The sequence below is a fragment of the Arachis ipaensis genome, chromosome B7 (assembly GCF_059453495.1).
Source record: "Arachis ipaensis isolate K30076 ecotype BB chromosome B7, ASM5945349v1, whole genome shotgun sequence".
Lineage (NCBI taxonomy): Eukaryota > Viridiplantae > Streptophyta > Magnoliopsida > Fabales > Fabaceae > Arachis > Arachis ipaensis.
The window spans coordinates 133581616-133602199 of record NC_142442.1 but is presented as its reverse complement, the minus strand read 5'-3'; the positions used below and the strand labels follow the sequence as shown (position 1 = coordinate 133602199).

The following is a 20584-nucleotide window of genomic DNA, read 5'->3' as shown; positions in this document are numbered from 1 at the left end:
AATTTGATGGCAGTGCATACAGACAGGAATGATGCCAACAGGTAAAAATCTGAATCCTTATTAGAGAAGGGTCAAATTAGGTGATTGAACCTTGGATGGTACATGTATGCTAATCAAATTTTGTGTTTCAAGATCGTAACCTGGGGAGTTTAGCATCTTTAATTTGATTCTTGTTGGGTCGCTGCTAATGTTTAGGATTATTATTGGCGTATATTATCTTTTTATCTGTTCTTTGCTCCCTTAATTAATTTATATAGTGGTTGTTGTTGTTGTATTTAAAAAAAGGAAAACTGTAGGTGTCCTTGAAGTATTTTGCTTCTTAAGTTTTGCCCTATTGATTCTTTTTTTTTTTTTACTTTTTGAGAAATTTTAATTAGAATGGAAAGATCAATAATATAAGGCATCCAGATCTTATTAAAATGATTTTAAGTAATTAAAAATATATACCCATCAAAAGAATAGTTGATTTTAAGATGACTATTTACTTAAGTCGGCACAAGTCCATTTCTTATGCTGCAAATAATCGAAGTCTCACTAACTTATTATGGTACTGTTATATGCTCTCAGGAGGTTTCTGGCAACCCAACAACACTGGATACAAGGAAAAGAAGCAACTCTGAGGTTTCGACTATATGACGGGCAGGTAACTAAATATATATAATATTATGTCATGTATCGTAAATAGCATGTAAGTTGCAGCATTTAATTTGAACTGTAACATGTAATATAGGGAGACAGAGCTCTACCATTGTGTTTTGAAGCAATTTATGGGCATGATTTAGGGTCCTCATGCTACGTAATTTATGAGTGAGATAATTGCTTAGTGTTGGATATAGAGAGTAAAAATAAACAGAAGGCTATAACTAAGAGTTCATTCGAGCTGATTAGGGAATTTTATTTTGTCGCGAGAGGAAATACTATACAGTTTACCTATGCGGGTTTTGGGATATTTTTCCTTTTACTTTTCAATGAAATGAACCAACCAATTAAAATTTTTTCTGATAAAAACTATTATGTGGGGGGACCGATTAGACCAAAACACACTAAACAATGTCAAAAGAGCATTTCATCTAGATTACAGCAGCAACAGTGACTCTTCCTCACCTGATGTTATGATACTGTCTGGGTCTTAACCATCCGAGCTTCAAGACTCATCAGATGAGGATGAAGATTCGACAATGGAGGGTAATAACCCTAACAATCCAATAATTATGTCTGATGAAAGCAATTCAATCATTGAGTTGAGCAAAGACAGTTATGAAAGAGAAGAAACAGCTGACAATAGGTAATGTGACACTTAATTTATGTATTTATCCATAAATTTTATTTCTAGATAACATTGAGATAAATTTTAGGATGGAGACTAACAATTTAAACTATCCTCAAGCACGTACAATCCACAGATTTCCTATAGAAAGAGATTGACACGTACTGACGTGACCAAAAGTAGATTGGTAAGTTCATTCTAAATAATTCATATCAATTTTATGCAAACACATCAAATTTTGATTATCCATTTACAATACATAACCTTAATAATTTCTCCCAAAACACTAACAATGCTTCATTTTTTGCAGTACATGGGTGCTAGTTTTGCTGCACATCTCATTCCATTTGGACATGGTTCAATTTGGCAAATCGTTGGTCCATCATCTAGCGGAGGTAACAACGTCTTTTTTTCCATCTACTCAAAAGTCAAGGAAGAAGAAATACAGAGTGAAAATTCGGGGTGGATTGGGCCGAATGTTGTCAAACTTATAACTTAAAGGAAAATAACACCATTATCCTGAAGATAGACTCCTTGCAAAACCGCCGAATAGATATGACAATTCAAAGATCTTAAAGCTTGTGATTGATTGGGATCCTAAAATATACATTCACCATATTTTGAACTCATGAAGTGTATTGTTAATATTATAGTGTTTTCAACGTCTATGTTATTATGAAGTGACAAAGTTTGTATGTATAAGCTTCATCCAAAATTTGGTGGTCTTTCTGAATATAGAGAACTTCATGGATTGAATGGTCTAGCGCATGCTGCTGCTGCTAATCTTTACATTATGACATGATGCAAAATTTTTTTACCTATTTACAATTTACATATTCAACATATATTGAAAAATGGATTCAACAGTAATTGGGTAAAATATAGTGAATACACCATTCATTATATTCAAAAAAACATAGTGTTTCCGTATACAGTGACAATGAGAACAGAGTTATTATTATAAAATATATAGTTAAACTTACTCTACAGTAAATCAACTAATCATAAGTAAACTGTTCGAGTTGAGTCACAAGAGAATGAAATTTTTTTTTGTTAAAAATTTTTACTTATAATTTTGTGCCGTTAATGTCAAAATTGTGTATTCAGAGAATTGCGTATTTGACTCTCAAATTGACATGAGAGAGCCAATAAGATCCAAATGTTTTTAAATTACTTTATCTAATAAAAAAACAAACAGTCGAATAGAAAATCATGACTGATTTTGTGGTGTACATATATCCTTCTCATCATTTTAACAAAGAATGAACTTTTTTAACACCTAAGCTACATTAGTCATTCTAGGCAAAATGCACCTAAGAAATCCATCAAAACAAAAGAAATGGCCAAAAGATCACTTCCAACCTATTCAATATAGATATATCAAGAAAGTACAAATCAATTCAACAACACATGAATATTGTGTCATCTAAATACCATAAAGCATTCACTTGGCAAAACCACATAAGTTACGAAATAAACTAAATTGTGGAAGGAGAGATTTTTATATCATAAAAGAGCTACTGCATTTTATTGAATTTCAAAGAAATAAGTACAAACATAAAAGGCTAAATAGCTAATTTGCCTAGTGGCTAATGATATCGTGTCCATACCCTAGCACTTAATCTATTACATGAGAAAGATGCCCAAAAAACAATCCAAACAACTTATACAAAACATGAAAACACACACATATTCTCATCCACTACAATCCAATGCATCAAATACTATTACATGGACACAACCAAAATACCTAATGCCCTAGATTAATCCTAATCAGTAGCTCTAGTTAACTACTATGGGCAGCCACCTCAATTAACCCCATGTCTAGAGGAGCCATCATTCCCCGAGCCACGAGACTCATCAGCTTCATCAAATTGTAGCCTCAAGAATCTTCTCAACCTCTTCAACGAAGGCTTCACATCTTTCTCAGCATCAAGAGAGCCTCGATTAAGGCCAACCACATACTCCTAGTGTAAATAATTGCATGAAAATATAAACCTAATTAGAGGGATAATTAATGAGTTCTAGTCAAAAGAACTTGATCATAAAATTAAGCGCCCTGTCAAAAAAAAATTGGCAACACTACTCACCTCTTCACTTTCATCAACTTCATCGCATGAATTTTCAGAACTATCCACTTCATTTAACTTATCCACCACAGCATCAGCAGACTTTCTCTTGAGGAGAGGACACTATTAAATGACACAACATATTAGGTTCAATTTAAACACAACTCAAAAAAGGGTGAAAAGTAATACAAAAAAATAATAGAAGAAACTGGAAGCATGGAACCTTAGCATCTTCATCAACTCCCAAGTTAACAACACTTGATTCCTTTAAGGTATATTGAGGCGAACCAACAAAGAGCTCAGAGCAGCTGGAAGGAGTCAATCCTAAATTCGGTGATTTGGTAACCTTAGAGAGTTCCCCAAATGATCCCTCTCCTTTTGGTACAAACCCAGCCTTGGATAATACAAAGCACATCCGATATAAGACATGAATAAAGGTGGAACAACCAAAAAATGAAAAATTTAAGAAAGAATTTATTAAATAGAAACAATAGGTGCGAATTCCGTTTTATACCTTTTTAGGACTCAAATCTGAACCAGAGAGCTCAAACATTCAAACTATTGCAGCATCATCACAAACACACCTCACTGGATAAGTCCCTTTGAATTTCTCCATCCCAACAGGCCTACTAAGAACCTTGAATAGTATAATTTTTCCAATAATTTCTTGGAATATAGGAGGAGACTGTGTGCCAAACACAACCTATGAACAATATAAAATAGACACAACAGAAAAAATGAATCGGTAGAAATCGAAGGATAAGAAAACTCTTTAACAATAAACTCAGTAGATAAAAAGAATATAGCATTCGATTGACTTACATCAACATCCTTAAGATGTTGTTCAAACAGCTGGGCACAAGTCTTATTCAGTAGGTAACTTGCCTCACGATCAAAGAGGAAAAAAATAGAAACACTAGTTGAATCCTCAACCAACACCTTCACTCTAAACCTGGATTTTTTTAAGATGCACATAAATACTGGCCTAAGGTTAACAACTACGCAGAAATAATTCACTATTTAACAAAGCACAAAGGAAGAATTGTAAAATATTTATACCTAAGAGTCACATTTGTAACATGGATGTTGTAAAATTGACAAAAGTAAATCCCAGATTCTGCCTGAACACCTCTGCCACACATACAAGCAGAGTACCACCAAGGACCATCTTCAACTATTTCAGCTATCTTCGCTAGTACAACAAAAGTTCCAACCTAAAAATATAAGACCAGGTCTATAAATGTTAAGACATTATAACCAAAGATAGTTGTAATACAAACTAAAACTGAAAAACTAAAATAAATACTAACAGCATAGTATTTTCAGGTACAAAGGAGGACAAAAGGATTAATATCATTCCAAAACAAAGCAGTATTTACTAACGAATAGAAAAAAAATTAACACAAATTATCAAGAGTAAACATGATAAAAAAAATTAAACTGGTTCCAACCCGATTGTTATCATCAAGCGACTTCACAGTACACCTAGGTGTGAGCTTCATAAAATCATCTTCTATTCCGATATTTTTTCCAGATCCAACAATGCCAATGGGTTGGGATGCACTAACTCCATGTGGAATAGAACTGTTAATAAATACAGCACCAACTTAAATAAGTAAACAATGACAGCAACAACAACAAAAAACACAACAGAAACTACATGTACAAAAATACTTTTTTTCGAAAAGCTGCCACCTCTGGGATGTCAAGATTAAATCCAAGCTTTGATGCAAACATAACATTCTGAAGTCCAACTCTACCTGAAAATAAAAAATAGATACATTGGTTACAGGAATATAGTGGTAAAACCAAGTGATCTTGGATAACTGACACACCTGAAATGAAATTTACATGATACAAACTTCTAAAAACCTTAACTTTAGCAAGTTGTAAAACCACAACTGGCTGTTCAGCATACCCAGAAGACAGAAATCGATTAAGTTCATCAACATATTCACCAAATAAGGCACACCGAATCCTATGACTGAAAACAACCAACAAAATCACCTACACTATTAGAAACTTGATTATACAAACACACGGAAAACAAAAAAGAATCTCAATAAGAGGAAGAGGTAGAAATTAAAGAACACTAACTCATTTTCAGCAAGTTCCATCACAGCCATCTTCATCTTCTTTTCATCTTTATCATATTCTTTCTCTTCCGACACAGAGACCAACAGACCCACCACATCTGAAATAAATATTAAAAAAAACTATTAAGAAATAATGACTAATCTTCCGGTCCACTGATCTACTGCATTGGAGAGCATATCGCCTTACTAATAAAGGGGCTTTCCCAACAGATAGACATGGTTCACTCCTCTCATGCTGGCAAGTCCTGCTATTGTCTTATAGAGATAGAGAGTCAAATATAGTATCTAAGATCAAGAGATATGGAATAAAAGTAAACATCTTTCAGCTATATGAGTAAATGAGTAAGTACGTACCTACATTGACTACGTGAAAGCAATAAGACTCAGAATCGCTCGTATCCCATACCCATGGGCTACTTCACTGGTACAGTAGATAGTTAAGAAAGAGAGCTTAAGGTGCTAACATCTAATCTCTTCTATGTAAGGTAAAGGCGTTAGCTCCCCTCGCTTCGCTCAACTTGCTTCGTGTCTCGGAGGTAAATTGATTCAATGAATCCCTTTTAGAATAGAAGGCTCATTTATGTCTCACACTTGCAGCAACCCCTATGTTCAAAGCAAGATGCTGTCTAATTAGACCACGAATTACAAAAAGGTAAGTGGTCCAATCTCTATCGCTATTTCACGAGGCAATCCACATCGATGTAATGAAAGTGAAGGGCCCACGACAATTATCATTGTCTAAAGCCTCAAGTTGGAGCTTTCCCCGGTAACAAGAGTGTAGATCGTTCAACACCTGCGGTACTAACCCATTTTTGACCTATGGGTCCTAGTCTCATAGGCGATCGAACGGCCGCCCCCTAATTACTAGACCAACCTGCTGTAATAATTCCATAAACACCTAACGAAGATATGGCAAACAAATAAAGTAGCCCTATGTTCGAATCTGACAATACCATACCATAATGAAAAGGTACAACGGCCCGAGTGACCAGACTTAACATAAATGTAGCCACTGGAGCCATTCTCTCTAGTCGTGGTCTGTGTATACCCAGGGAGAGAGTTCGCATGAGTTACCGAAAGCAGGTGACCAGCTAGCTTCGTCTATTCTTGTAGGCCTGGGAAGGCGGTAATCTTACTTCCTGTGGAGGTTTTCCAGCTTTGTATGATATGGTATGAGCATTACGACCTGAGATTAAGACTTTTAACAAAGCAACATTCTACAAATCACAAAGAAACAAGACTGCAATCATTCCAGACAAAAAAGTATGAGCAAATAGCACAACATACCAACTAAAAAACCGAAATCCTCTTTGGTTTCCAAAAGTTCAGTGAATGGAGAGATTGTAAGAGCAAATTTTGGAATAAAATCACAGATACATCCCAAACAGTGGTCCTAAATTGGAAAATCAACTTAAACTGATGCCAAGTGGCCCTATAAGATCCTTGGTTTGGCACAACAGAGAAGAGCTTCATTACATATACTCGACCCTCGGAGAAAAGTTGTTTGAACCTGTAAATCATAGTCTTCCGAAGAGTAGCTTGTATCTTGCACCCCTACCAATCAACATAAATTATACTAAAAATATGATAAATGACAAATTGAATAAACAGAAAAACAAATTTAAATGAAATAAAATTTTAGACCTCGATATAAAAAAGGTAAGGAGAAACACATCTAAATACAAAAAACAAACAGCCAAAAAATTTTAATAGATTTAGACCACTATAACTCACAGATTCATCAACCAAAATCATCTCCATGGAATTTGGGAGAAGCTGACCAGTGAAAGTAGGAACAGTCCAAAGCCTAATCACCCTAACTTTGAGGTTCCATGCTTCCTTCTCAGGATTAATCTTATTAACCATATCATGGCAGTTGTCATATTGAAATGCAATTAAATGGATGAAAGAGAAAAGAGATTTCAATCAATCAAACACCAACTAAGAAACACATACAATAGCAATATGAATGTGAGAAAAATCTGCCATGATCAACGGGTTCTGCCTTTATTTATAAACACAAATCAATTGAGTAATTTGAATTTTGAAATCCATAGAACCCTTATTTTGGGAGTGAAAAAAAGAAGCAAGATAGACATTTGAAAGATATTGATGTTGATTGACCTTAGATATCAATCGAAAGATATTTGCGGGCTCCACTAAATAATCCTATATATAGGACCTAAGATAACAACAATTGATACACAAATAAAGTATATAAATGGTAAGCTATATTAACCCTAAGTTATCTTCTATATAAATTTTAAGTTAATAGGAGAAGAGAGGATGGGATGATAAGAGGATGAGAGAGAAGAGACAAATAACAAAGACAACATGAAGTAACACCTAGAGAAAGGTGAGAACTAAAAATAAAAAGAAAACATATGCATAGATTTAGGAGTGGTAGACTCAGATGAGGACACCTTTTAGTATAGACATCATTATTTGATTAGGCTTCCTTTATAATTATATTTCCAATAGAAAATATATCATATTCCCAATGACGATACACACAAGATAATTATCTATCTATGTAATGAAATACCAAAAAACAAAGTGGCCATCAATAAAGTTCAAAAATTGAGCTCAAAAGAAAAAAAGATATATATTTAAAAGGGTGAAAGAAAAAATAGATTTCGGTTAATAAAACAAATTCTGTAAAAAAGTAATACAATAGGCCAAAGAAATGTGAAAAAACTGTGAATCAACAAATGAGAATATGAAAGACAGAAAGAGATCAATAAGCATAACCATATGTCAAAAGCACTGGATAAAAATGTATCATTCAATGATTAGAAATATAAGAGATCATTTTTTAAAATTGAATGCATAAAAAGGTATCATTCAATGATTAGAAATATAAGAGATAAATAGCTCCAATCTGAAGCAAATGAGGAAGCCAACAGTTGAAATTGAACCATATCAAATTTTATAGGTTTTTTCCACTTTTTTCAACAAAAGAACTTTATCATTCAAGTGCATAAATTATATCTTTTAAGATTGAGAAATATAAGAGTCAAAATTAAGGAATATGGGATCAGTAATCTAAAGATTAAAAAATGATTTAGTATCATCAGTGGAAGAAATAAATATCTGGTTTTCTATTAAAGTTAAAATTTTTATTTGTGAACCATCTTAAAAATACACGTTTTAAAACCCTTATTTGATCCTGACTGCATATGCCTATTTAAAACCCTTGGCGTATTTACCTTCTTTATTTAGGCACTTCCTCTTGAATCTGTTTTGATGCAGTACACCTTTTTAAGTTCATATTTCGAGTCCTTTGTAAACAAATTGTAACTTAGTTTTCTTCTTATTTGACGATAATTACAGCCATTCTTTAAATCTTAACAAAACCGCTTTTGATTTGAAATATACAATCGCTTTTAATTTGATATATACTTCTTTATATAAACGTTGAAATTTTCTTATACAGTTTAAAACTAATTGTTTCCAATACCTCGCCTGTTTCTTCACTGATTTATGGAAATGTATATATACTTTAAATACAATTTGATTTTCTAACAATTTTATTACATCTTTTATGAATATCCTTATTTGATTATATATTTAGATATTTTTCAAAGAAAGATTTTTATCTCTTCCCAGTTGGTTTTTGTTTGGTAAACTTCACCTATTTTATTTTTAATTTGAATTTGGTTTAGCATACTACATTGTTTATGCAATTGTTGTTCTTTTAGAAAAAATGTTGGACTCGTGTCTTTCTTCTTGTGAATAGACCAATTTCTTCCTTAAGCTTTTCATTTCTGAGAATGTCATATTTGATTCTATTTTTAATTACTCTCTTACTTTTTTTTGAACGTCATCATTAGTCTTAGTTTTCCATTTCTTGTGAATCTCATGCTCATCCGAGTCAACTTGAATTCGTTTCCATCTAATGCACCATTTGTCCTTTTATTTGTCTTTCTTTAGTCAAAGATTCTTTCTTGAGAATTTTCTATTGATTAATTTTTCTTTCCTGATGCGTTTTGTATTCCTTTGGACCAATTGGAAACTTATTTGATAATCCATGCCTAGTGAGTTCTTGTTCAAATTCCCTTGATTTAAAGATTCTTTCTTCCATGGGCTGATTTCCTTTTAAGCGCATCGTAATTTTCTTAAATGATTTTTTTGCGAGGTGGTTATTCCAAGTATACTTTCAAAATTTTGTTTTGGACCATTTTGACGAAGATTTGAGTTCTTTTGAAGAAATTTAAGTTTTGAATCAACTTTTTAAGTTGCTGAGTTCCTTTTTAAACTTTTCGTTTCTATGAATGACATGTTTTAAGAATCCTAATTGAAATCCTTTGATTTAAGTTCCTTTCTTAAAATGAGTTAGTTTCCTTTTTAGCATATCTTAATATTATTGAGCATCCTTATAAAGTTGTGACTTCAAGTATATTACTGGAGTTTTGGTTTAAACCTTTTTAAACAAGTTTTGATTTATTCTTATGCAAAGTTGTCCCTAACTTTAAATTGCTTTACTTGAGTAGTGCCTCTCTTTGATGTGATTTGAACTTATTTTGGAGCGATATAACCGTCTATTGAAGTTTTAATAAAATCGCTTTCAATTCAGCCAACACTCCTTTACCTTATACTCTGAAAATTTCTGTATGTGATTTAAACCTATTTGATTGTAATGCATCATCTTTTCTTTTATGAGTAAAACTTTATGTCAGGTTTTCTTCCAACAAGATTGTAGTTTTCATACATGCTTGAAAAAGAAGAGAAAATACAATTTTGTTCTTAGCCAAATTAATCTTTCCATTTAAAAAATTTGTGTAATCTATTTCCACTTGAATTTATATTGAAATAATGCAACATTTATGCTTTTATTAATCTTTTGAAGGATTTTTGTTACCCATTTTCTCTTTTAGAACATGAAATGATTTCCTCTTAAGTTTTCCATTCTTTACGAACAATGCATTCGAAAATATTTTTAAACCATACTCTTGAGTTCTATAAACTTTGTCTTTGGTTTGGATATTCTTCTTCTGTAAACCTCATATTTTTTTGATTCAGCTTAAATTGGTTTCAAAATACTGTGTTGTTTTTCATCTTATAGGTCCTATCGAATTCCTTCGACTCGAGAGTTACCCTTAAAGTTATCAGTTGATTCTCTTTCCAGCATTCTTCATTACTTGTTTATTCTTGTCTACTTATGATTTCAACAATTCTTTCAAATTCTCGCGAATACGATCCTTGCCGCTTTTCTTTCTTTTCTAAGGTCTGTTATCCTTCTGTGTATACTCAAGATTAGTTTTGGTATCTTGTGTGACTGTTGGACTTAGTAAACGACATATTAATTCTTTAGGGTACGTTTGGTGAACGCAAAAGGTGAAACTCGTAAATGTACGACATCATAGGGAATCGTGGAACCTTGTTTTACATGACATAGTTCTGTTGATGTGAAATTTATGACCAGTAATAAGGTTTGCAAAGTGTTTAACGAAGTTAAGAACCGTCAGATGAGTTGCCCAATGAAATACGGTTGAAAATGGTGGAGATAAGTTATGTTGAAGTTTGAATAGTTGAATCTCTGAAGTTGGTATGAGATCAGTATGTGGACGTTAAGTACATCGTTTAAACCCCGGCAGGTTTCATACCTTTTGACGCCTTGCCTTACCATCACATGTTTGAAAACATATTATCTTGTACATCAAGCCTATTTTGTAACTTCTGTTTGCATCACACTTATACCCTTTAATACCCTTATGCCATATGAAAATCCTGGTATTTGAAACTATATATATATATATATATATATATATATATATATATATATATCTTTAAATAAGTTCAAGAGTGAAGTAATATGAAATCTCTTTTATTTTATATCAATTTTCGAGGACGAAAATTTTTATAAGATGGGTAGGATGTAAGACCCAAGACTTTTGAAAAGTCCTATTTTGAATCAATCTCAAATTATATATTTATTTATGGTTTTAATTTTAGAAATTATTTTTATTGAAAATAATTAAAGGCAATTAATTGGACTTGAAATAAATTAAGGTTTTTATCCAAACTCTACACCTATGGATTATTTTTCTATTTATGATTTAAAGTTCTGGAAATTTGAAAATAATGAGACCGTGTGGTTAGGTTCTCACCCCCCTACAGCTTTACTTTTTCAGGAACCGGATGAAGAAGCATTAAGAAGAATTATATACTGCGTTTGGTTTATATGTTGTTGTGTTAATTAGATTATTTTCTTCCTTCGTCTTTGTTATTACAAGTTTGTAAGAGGGATAGGAGTTGTATGTTTTATATGTATATTATATTATGAGATATTATGTAAGGAGTCTTGTATATGAATCTATGCATGCTTGTATTTTTCTTAAGATAAAGTATTTATTTCCGGTTTTCAAAGAAATCAGCGATACAGTGTCGAGTCACACACTCCTATTTTAATATTTAGTATGTAAAGTAGTTGTAATACTTCTTGCTATCAGAGTAGCACAGCCAGAAGCGTGATTTCTGATAGTGAAGGTGTTACATTCCTGTTTGCTGATGGAATTATCATAGGTGATAGTATTAATGGTACTAACGAGCTATTAGTGTTGCTGCCGCTGCTGAAATTAACAAAGATGGGATCATTGCGTTTAACGATGGGTTCGACTAACTGAGGTATGGGTACTTTTCTTAAACTTGTTTTACTTTCCAGAGTTATTATAAATCGATATTAATGCGTAAAATACATTTTTTGTAATTTCATAAGTCTTATGAATTGAATTGAGTTATTTTGGATGAATGAGATTATTAGTTTGATTGATAGATTGATCGATTGAAAAAGTTGGATATTTTGATTAGTTGATTGATGTTGTTAAAGTGATTTTTCTTGAATTATTGGAGGAGATTTATTATTGACATTTAGTTTAATTTTGGAAACGATTTAATTTTAGAAAAGATTTAATATTGAAATTCGATTTGATATTGAATCTGACTTGATATCGAAATTTGATTTTAAAACAAATTTGGAAAGGACTTGATATTTGAAAGCGGTTTGTTTATTGAGAATGATTTGCTATTTTGGAAATGATTTGAAAAGGGTTTGAGGAATGGTTTGGTTTGAAACTGTTTGAGAAGACCGAAGATTCTTAATTATTGATTGATGCTATCAATTGAAGATGATTTAAATTGCGATTTATAGGATTGGTTGATTGAATTCTAGATTTTGTAATTTCCTTGGGTTGAGTGTTGTTGTTGTAATAATGGTAATTGGAAGTGATTTAAATGATTAACAGGCATTTGGTTTAATTTGGTTGGGACCCGAAAAGGGTGACAGAGTCTGAATTTTAGAGGAGATGCTGCCGAAATTTTATAAAATTGGAAGTTTCGCCTAAAGTAATTGTTTAAAAAGATTTAGTTTTTAAACATTATATGTTTTAATATTGATTTATTTAGAAAAGAAAGAATTATGTTTTGGAATAGGTTGTTGATTAATGGAACGGAAAGAAGGATGATGAGGATTGACTTTGAAATGTGATTTTTGATTGAATTTGGAAATGGGATATGGATTGACGAATGATGATGATATTGAGAACGGCTTAGATATTGATGAATGATGAATGATGAATGAATTATTTATATGGCTTATGAATTTGAAATATCTGAGATACGAGGTTCCCTGGATTAAGTGCCGTGGCTTGCCACCGCGTGTACCAGGTTGAAAACTCGATACTCTGTTGACCCTATGACGTAAGTGTGACCGGGCACTATATAAATTCTTAGGAATGTTACCCCCATTGAGCAATATTGATTATTTGAGAAAAAACTATGCATAGACTCTCTTGGGGATGCACGTCGGGGGACAGTCTAAGGTCAATTCAGACTTGTCGGGTTGGCTGGATAACCGACAGATGAGCCTCATCAGCCATAGGACAGACATGCATCATATGCATTTGTATGCTTTGTTTGGGTTTGAACTTGTTTGTGTTTGCCTAATTGCTAAATTGTTCTTAACTGCTACTTGAACTATTTGCTGTAACTGCTACCTAAACATGTGGTTTCCTTGTCTGTCTTGTCTGTGTTTGTCCTGGCGTGCTACATTTGAGAATGAACTTTGGTGCTGAATTAATGATTGTGTTGTTTGATTGCGTGGTTGGTTTCTGATTGAGATTTTCTTATAAGAAAGGAAAGGTTTCAAATTTCTGACAGATTAAATATTGTTTCTTTGAAAAGGTTTTGAACGCTTACCTATTGGTTTTTAAAAGATTCATAAGGCAACGATAATCACTGAGTTTGAAAAGAGTTTTCTTATTAAATATCTTCTTATGACAACTTTGAAACTCCGTGGTGAGACTGTGTGGTTAGGTTCTCACCCCCTACAGCTTTACCTTTTCAGGAACCGGATGAAGAAGCATTAAGAAGAGTTATACTGTGTTTGGTTTATATGTTGTTGTGTTAATTAGATTATTTTCTTCACTCGTCTTTGTTATTACAAGTTTGTAAGAGGGATAGGAGTTGTATGTTTTATATGTATATTATATTATGAGATATTATGTAAGGAGTCTTGTATATGAATCTATGTCTGCTTGTATTTTTCTTAAGATAAAGTATTTATTTCCGATTTTCAAAGAAATCAGCGATACATTGTCGAGTCACAGGCTCCTATTTTAATATTTAGTATGTAAAGTAGTCGTAATACTTTTTTCTATCAGAGTAGCGCAGCCGGAAGTGTAATTTCTGATAGTAAAGGTGTTACAAACGGTGTCTAAAGTAATCATAATATTTTTAAAAATATTATTAAAATTAAAATAATATTTTTTATTATTTAACAATATTTTTTTAAAATATTATTAAAATATAAAAAAATATAACTTTGATTTTAATAATACTTGATAATTATCGTAGTCTTCGTGTGTATATATATATATATATATATATATAACAACTTGACAACAAGAAATTCCCACACCACCCATCCACATACCCTAAAAATTGTAACCATAAACAAATTGCCAGAGCTCAAAAAAGAAAAAGTAAGATATCTTTCTAAACAAATTGACAATATTTAGTAAATAGATCTATTTATGTTTCAAAAAAATTTCTAAATTATATTCATTTGCTGAAAATTGCTAAACAACTTACTTAAACCAAACAAAAAAATAACTGGTTGTCCCGATTTTATTTATCAAAAAAAGGGTATTTCACTCTGGATTACAACTCAGCTACCTATTAGTGACAATTAAAGCTACAATATAAATTCAACTAGAGAATCTGGTCAAAACTAGGTGCCCAGCACCCTAGGAAATCAAGCCCAGAAACAAAAACAACAAGCATTACCAATTAAATAACTCCAAATAATATAATTAATATTAATTATATTAATAATGGAGATTATTGAAGTGCCTGTTGTGATTGTGGGTGCAGGTCCTGCTGGAATAGCAACCGCTGGGTGCCTCAACAGACTCAACATCGCTAACATTGTTCTTGAAAGAGATGATTGCAATGCATCTTTCTTTAGGAAAAGAGCCCATGATAATTTGAAACTCCACTTAGACAAAAAGTTTTGTAGCCTACCCCATTATCCAATTCCCGCTAGCTTACCAAACTTTATTACTAGGGTTCAGTTCTTGCGTTACATAGAGTCCTATGTTGCATATTTCAATGTTAATATCAAATATAACCGCACCGTGGACTCTGCTATTCTTTATGAACGGAGTGACAAATGGAGGGTCGTTGCAAAGGACACATCTTCCGGAACCTACGAGACATATGTTTCGGATTTCTTGGTGGTCGCGACCGGTGAATATAGTGAAGGGTATATCCCTGAGATTGAGGGGCTTGAGAAGTATGAAGGGGTTTACATTCATTCTAGCAAGTATTTGAATGGAAGAGACACTTATGGAAAGAATGTTTTGGTTGTTGGATCTGGTAATTCTGGAATGGATATCGCTAATGATCTCTCAAATTGTGGTGCATATACATCCATTGTTGTCAGAAGCCCTGTAAGTTTTTTTTTTTTTTTTTCATTCCAACTTTATCTACATGTGTGTTCAGGATCTTTTTGTTAGTTTTATAAGGTTGGGTTAGATTAACCTTATTAAAATGATTGGGTCAAAATGATTAAGATGAAAATCTTATTCTATTTTATTTACCAGTTGATATAGTGATGATTATTATTCCTTTCAAAGTTAATTGAAAATTGGGGAAAAATAGTAATAACAAGAATTAATTTTTAATTAGTTAATATTAATAAATTTTTTATTATAAAATTATGTTTGTAACTTATTTTTTGGAATGTTTAGCATCAAGATTGAGTTAGAATTTAGAATTTAAAATAAAAAAATAATTTTAAAAAAATTAATTGATATATAAAATAAAATATATTTTTTGTCTTTAACAATTATAATATTTTTTAAAAACATATCTAATATTTAATTTTATTTGATTTTATTTCTAACATTTTAGATTCATTCAATTTTATTCTTAATATTTTCGATTTATTTTAAAATTATTTATAAATATTTTTTGTTTTGTCTCTAACATTTATGGAATTAACATCTATGGATTATTTTGATATATAAATAAAAAACGTTAGAAACAAAATTAAATATAATTAAATGTTAGAAATATTTAAAAAAAATCACAAATACTAGGGATAAAAAATATATTTTTCTTAATATATATTAAATGGCTAAAAGATAATTGGTTCTCTAATTAAATTCTAGATGGATAAAGAACGAGTGAAGTAATTTTGTGTTATTCATTCATGGGTACGCACGGTGGTGTATTCTAATTAAATAATATAATAATTTTGAAAAATACAAATAAAAAAGGAAAATTAGTTCTCCGTTTTTACACTCATTTGGTATCAACCTTTTTATGTCTCTTCCATCGATTGTAGTTACATGGTTCGAGTTTTTAACTCTAAAATTAACTTGATAGAAAATTTGGTATTATTTGTTAGGTGCATTTCTTTAGTAAGGAAACGATGTACGCGGGAATGTCGATGCTGAAACACTTTGAGGTAAAAACGGTGGACAAGTTCATGGTGCTTATGAGCAAACTAATGTATGGAAATATGTCTAAGTATGGTTTGATTAGACCAAAGGAGGGACCTTTTGCAATGAAAATCAAGAATGGAACTACTCCTATCATTGACATGGGTTGCGTCAAAAAGATTAAGGATCGCCAAGTGAAGGTAATTAATAATTAGGACTTTACTCTCGAAAATGAAATTCAAACTTTAGAGGATCCAAATTCTAATATAATTATATTGATTTAGTGGTCAAAAGTTGTGGAATTTTTAATAGATTGAATGTTTTGACTTTTGAAAAGTTTTTACTTTAAAAACTTTAAACCAAATTCTTTTAAAGAGAAAAATCCAAAATAGTCCCGACAATTACTTCGAAAGACAACGAGGTCCTTGACAAAAAAAAAATTCTAATTTAGTCTCTGACAATTATTTCGAAAGGATAACGAGATTTTTGTGCCAAAATAAATTAATATTATTTTTTTTTATACAGGGACTAATCAGTCCCAAAAAACAAAATATCAGGAGGTGGATTGAGTTTTTTTTTTTTTGGGTCTCGTCCTTTCGAAATAATTGTCAGGGATCGAATGGGTATTCACTCTTCCTTTAAAAGATAGATGTTGATTAACAAAGCTTATGTATTAAGTCAATTCATGCATCATGTCCATTGTAAAGAAAACTAAGTTGGCTTAATATATTTAAGAAGAATGAATATATGTACAAGAGATTTCTGGTTGCATCATATTTGGTATTAATTAGCGACATCAATAAGTTAATTAATCTATTTCATAAATTAATTTCTCGAATAACAATGGATGAGGTGGAATTCATAATGATGTTCCTCTTCAATCAGGTCGTCCCTGCTATTTTAAACATCGAAGAAGCTAAAACAGTTCAATTTACCAATGGACAACGTGCTCAATTTGATATGATCATCTTTGCTACTGGATACAGAACCAATGTGCTGACGTGGCTTAAGGTGAATATTTATAATTCAAAAATATTTAGTATCAAAAAAATATTAGTAAAAAACTGTCAATACTTATTATTTTTTATTTTATTTAATTCACTCTATAAATGCATAATAAAATAAATTTAGATTCTTTAAACGGATTATTTGTTGTCTTTTTAATAGTACTGTTTTAATTTTTTTCACATAGAGATTAAATTAAATCGGTTGTTATAAATGTTATTAGAGCAAGCATTAACTAACCGTGCTCTAAAAATATTAACTATTTTAAGTATATATTAAAATTAATTATTAAATTTACTCCTTAATATAGAATATATATATATATATATATAAAATAAAAAATTCAAAGGTTATGAATTTTTATTTATATTGACTAATAATTTTAGTCATTATACAAATTCTATTAGTGTATTTAAACTTTTTTTTTAATATTATTTTATAAAATATTGATGGTTAAGTGCTAGTTAAAAAGAGTGAATTGTGTTAGCCGTTTAATATTATTCATATAAAATAAATATTAAGAATAAATTAAATTACATGTATATATTTGATTAATTTTAATATGCACGTATAGTAAAAATATTTCTCTAATCCAAAAGTTGAATTTAGATTAATGTGCCTAATGACCCTAAGACCACTTAGTTATTGTTTGAGTAATTGTATCAAAAAAATTTTTGCATGCAGGATTATGAGATTCTGTTCAATGAGGATGGAATGCCTAAACCAAGCTACCCTAATCATTGGGGGGGAGAACAAGGAATCTACTGTGCTGGTTTTTCAAAAATGGGATTAGAAGGAATTTCTTATGATGCCAAGAATATAGCAAACCATATCCAATATTCTATCAATCTAAAGGTGTCTTTTAATCATTCATATTTATCCAATGAAAGTTGATCGATCGAAATGTGTATTGCTTTCCCCTGTAGACTTTGTTTGTATGTATGATTAAGTTATTTTGCAATGTATATAAAATATATAATAAAGTCTACATGATCCTATTGATTCGATCTTTTTAATTATGTTATTTATTTACTTATCTACTATACTTAAAAGGTTAAGTAATTTAGTAAATTCCTAAGGTCTATACAGCTTTTAAATATAAAATTTAGTAACTAAATCTATATCTTAAACTCTAACATGTTAAGTCTATCCTTAAATTATATACCTTAAATTTTTAATAATAAATAATTCTATAATATTATAAATATAATTACAAAAATAATAATGATTTAAAGTAAATCAGAATAATATTTGCTTAATAGTACGTGGTGGGGATTTAGTTATTTGGTTTTTCCGATCTAAATCGTAGTGCGTGGGTCATAAAAAATTTTAGCAGGAAGGCAAAACCCAGTATTCCAAAAAGATCTAATAGTATATAATTTTAGTAGATTAAACGGGTCAGTTCGTTTGTTGTTTAAAAATATACCATTTTTAATTAAAAATAAAAATTAATTTTTGGATTATTGAAATAGTAATTTTGGGTCAAATTATTTGTAATATGTTATTGGATTAGAAATTAATATATTTTAGTTAGAATTTGAAATATTTGAGTTGAATTATTAAAAGTTATTAAATTAAAAAAAATGAGAACAAAATTTAAAAGTTTAAATGGGTCAATCCAAAAGAATAAAAGTGGCCACTAACGAGGAGCTAGAGGATTATGGCATGGTTTGCTGATATATATTTTTTTATTGTCTGGATTGATTTTTTATTGTCTTTTTATCATTATCAATTTTTAAATTTGATTATATTAATTAGTTTTATGTTGTGTTCTATTTTTCTTATTTCTATGAAAAGATGAATTTGATTAACTGAGCAGTAATTATAAGTATATAGAATGGTGAAAACTCAGGTACAGTAGTCGACTTCAGGTGAAGTTGATATCGGAGAGCCGTTAGATGATTTGACTGGTTTAACTAAATTTTCATCTAACGACTCTAAAATATTAATTTCATATGAAATCGACTTCCCATGAGTTTTCAGCATATAGAACATATATAGATCTATCAAAATGGAATCATAACATTATTATGAACATGATGTTCATCAATAATTTGATCCACTAAAACAACCTTTTCAACATTATTCTCACAAGACTTATTGCAAACAAAACAGAGCAGTGTTAGAAGAACAACCTCAAACACCAACACATGAGATGACACCAACAAACACAAAATCCCAAACGCTGCTTTCTCCAAAAACAAAAAAAGTATCACAAAGAAGGGAACGTTTACGCTAAGAAAAATGGATATGGAAAATCCCATATTACCCTTCACTAGCTCCTTGCTTTTCTTCATTGCTTCAAATCCACACGCTTTTCCATCCAACAAGGTAACAACACTGGCAATCTTCCACACCATGATCAGATACACGAACCCAGATAGATATAAGAACACCATAATAATGGAACCCGCAACACCGAAGTAATTTCGAACCGGTTTTGCAAGTTCCCAAGTAACTAACATTGCCAAAAAGTTGTACGCTAGAAAATCTAAGATGGCGCATAGAAAAGTTACCATAAGCCTCTTCCATGTCTTTGGGACAATGCCTGTGATGACCTCAGTGAAACTTATCATAGTTTCTTTTCCGGCGTCGTAGATGGAAGTGGCGACGGTGTAAACCACCGCAGTGGTGGAGAGGATGGAGAAGATGAGGATGAGAGTGAAGGAGATGAAGTTGAAGAACAAGAAAGTGTCCCATTTAGAAGAGATTTTTCGAATGAGGTGCTGGTATTGTGGTGTGTCATGGTTGTTGATATTGGTTAATTGATGCGAGTCATGTAGAATTTCGTTGAAGAGGAGATTGGATTGTTGTTTGAAAATGAAGAAGATGAATGAGAGGAGAGGGAGAATGAGAATAAAGGTGATTTGAGTGAAGATCTTTGTGTGGGATTGGATGATCTTGAAGGATTCTTGGTAAACACCAAAGAACCCAACAACTTTCATCTTTGTTGTTCTTGTTCTGTATTCATTATTATTATATTGTTGGTGTTTTAATTTCTTCTCCAAGGATTAGGACTTTGGAAATGAAACCTCGGAAGTACAAGGTTATAGGTGTGACAGAGGAGAGAGGAAGGTGACTATATTTAATAATGGACGAATCAATGTCTTTTAATACGTACGTAGTAGTCCAGATTAATTATTATACCATATTAAGGGATTTAATTGTGAATGAATATACATTAGAAAGTCTAGGTCAAAC

The 20584-nt window shown here is 31.3% G+C and overlaps 3 protein-coding genes across 3 annotated transcripts; 1 reads left to right on the top strand and 2 right to left on the bottom strand.

Moving 5' to 3' along the window:
- Positions 1-3075: 3075 nt before the first annotated feature.
- Positions 3076-3751, bottom strand: LOC110264379 (uncharacterized). Its single transcript, XM_088493083.1, has 3 exons — positions 3560-3751; positions 3358-3459; positions 3076-3231 (listed from the first exon to the last, which is right to left on the bottom strand). The coding sequence occupies exons 1-3, from the start codon at positions 3749-3751 to the stop codon at positions 3076-3078; spliced, it is 450 nt and encodes a 149-aa protein (XP_088349209.1).
- A 138-nt stretch (positions 3752-3889) lies between these two features.
- On the bottom strand, positions 3890-6454 carry LOC110264378 (uncharacterized). The gene is made up of 8 exons (XM_088495040.1): positions 6307-6454; positions 5434-5530; positions 5172-5320; positions 5003-5096; positions 4788-4920; positions 4396-4550; positions 4159-4288; positions 3890-4039 (listed from the first exon to the last, which is right to left on the bottom strand). The coding sequence occupies exons 1-8, from the start codon at positions 6452-6454 to the stop codon at positions 3890-3892; spliced, it is 1056 nt and encodes a 351-aa protein (XP_088351166.1).
- An 8222-nt stretch (positions 6455-14676) lies between these two features.
- On the top strand, positions 14677-18373 carry LOC107607767 (putative indole-3-pyruvate monooxygenase YUCCA10). Its single transcript, XM_016309670.3, has 4 exons — positions 14677-15382; positions 16345-16578; positions 17264-17389; positions 18068-18373. The coding sequence occupies exons 1-4, from the start codon at positions 14765-14767 to the stop codon at positions 18275-18277; spliced, it is 1188 nt and encodes a 395-aa protein (XP_016165156.1). The 5' UTR covers positions 14677-14764; the 3' UTR covers positions 18278-18373.
- The last annotated feature ends 2211 nt before the right edge of the window (positions 18374-20584 follow it).

Excerpts from the sequence above, each read along its gene's own strand:
- LOC107607767 (XM_016309670.3), top strand. The coding sequence starts at position 14,765 with ATGGAGATTATTGAAGTGCCTGTTGTGATTGTGGGTGCAGGTCCTGCT. Across the intron at positions 15,383-16,344 it reads CCATTGTTGTCAGAAGCCCT|GTGCATTTCTTTAGTAAGGA; the intron begins GTAAGTTTTTTT and ends ATTATTTGTTAG. Across the intron at positions 17,390-18,067 it reads ATGTGCTGACGTGGCTTAAG|GATTATGAGATTCTGTTCAA; the intron begins GTGAATATTTAT and ends TTTTGCATGCAG.
- LOC110264379 (XM_088493083.1), bottom strand. The coding sequence starts at position 3,751 with ATGTGCTTTGTATTATCCAAGGCTGGGTTTGTACCAAAAGGAGAGGGA. Across the intron at positions 3,460-3,559 it reads GAGTTGATGAAGATGCTAAG|TGTCCTCTCCTCAAGAGAAA; the intron begins GTTCCATGCTTC and ends GTCATTTAATAG. Across the intron at positions 3,232-3,357 it reads AAGTTGATGAAAGTGAAGAG|TATGTGGTTGGCCTTAATCG; the intron begins GTGAGTAGTGTT and ends TTACACTAGGAG.
- LOC110264378 (XM_088495040.1), bottom strand. The coding sequence starts at position 6,454 with ATGGCTCCAGTGGCTACATTTATGTTAAGTCTGGTCACTCGGGCCGTT. Across the intron at positions 5,531-6,306 it reads TTATGGAATTATTACAGCAG|ATGTGGTGGGTCTGTTGGTC; the intron begins GTTGGTCTAGTA and ends TATTTATTTCAG. Across the intron at positions 4,551-4,787 it reads CGCTTGATGATAACAATCGG|GTTGGAACTTTTGTTGTACT; the intron begins GTTGGAACCAGT and ends TTATATTTTTAG.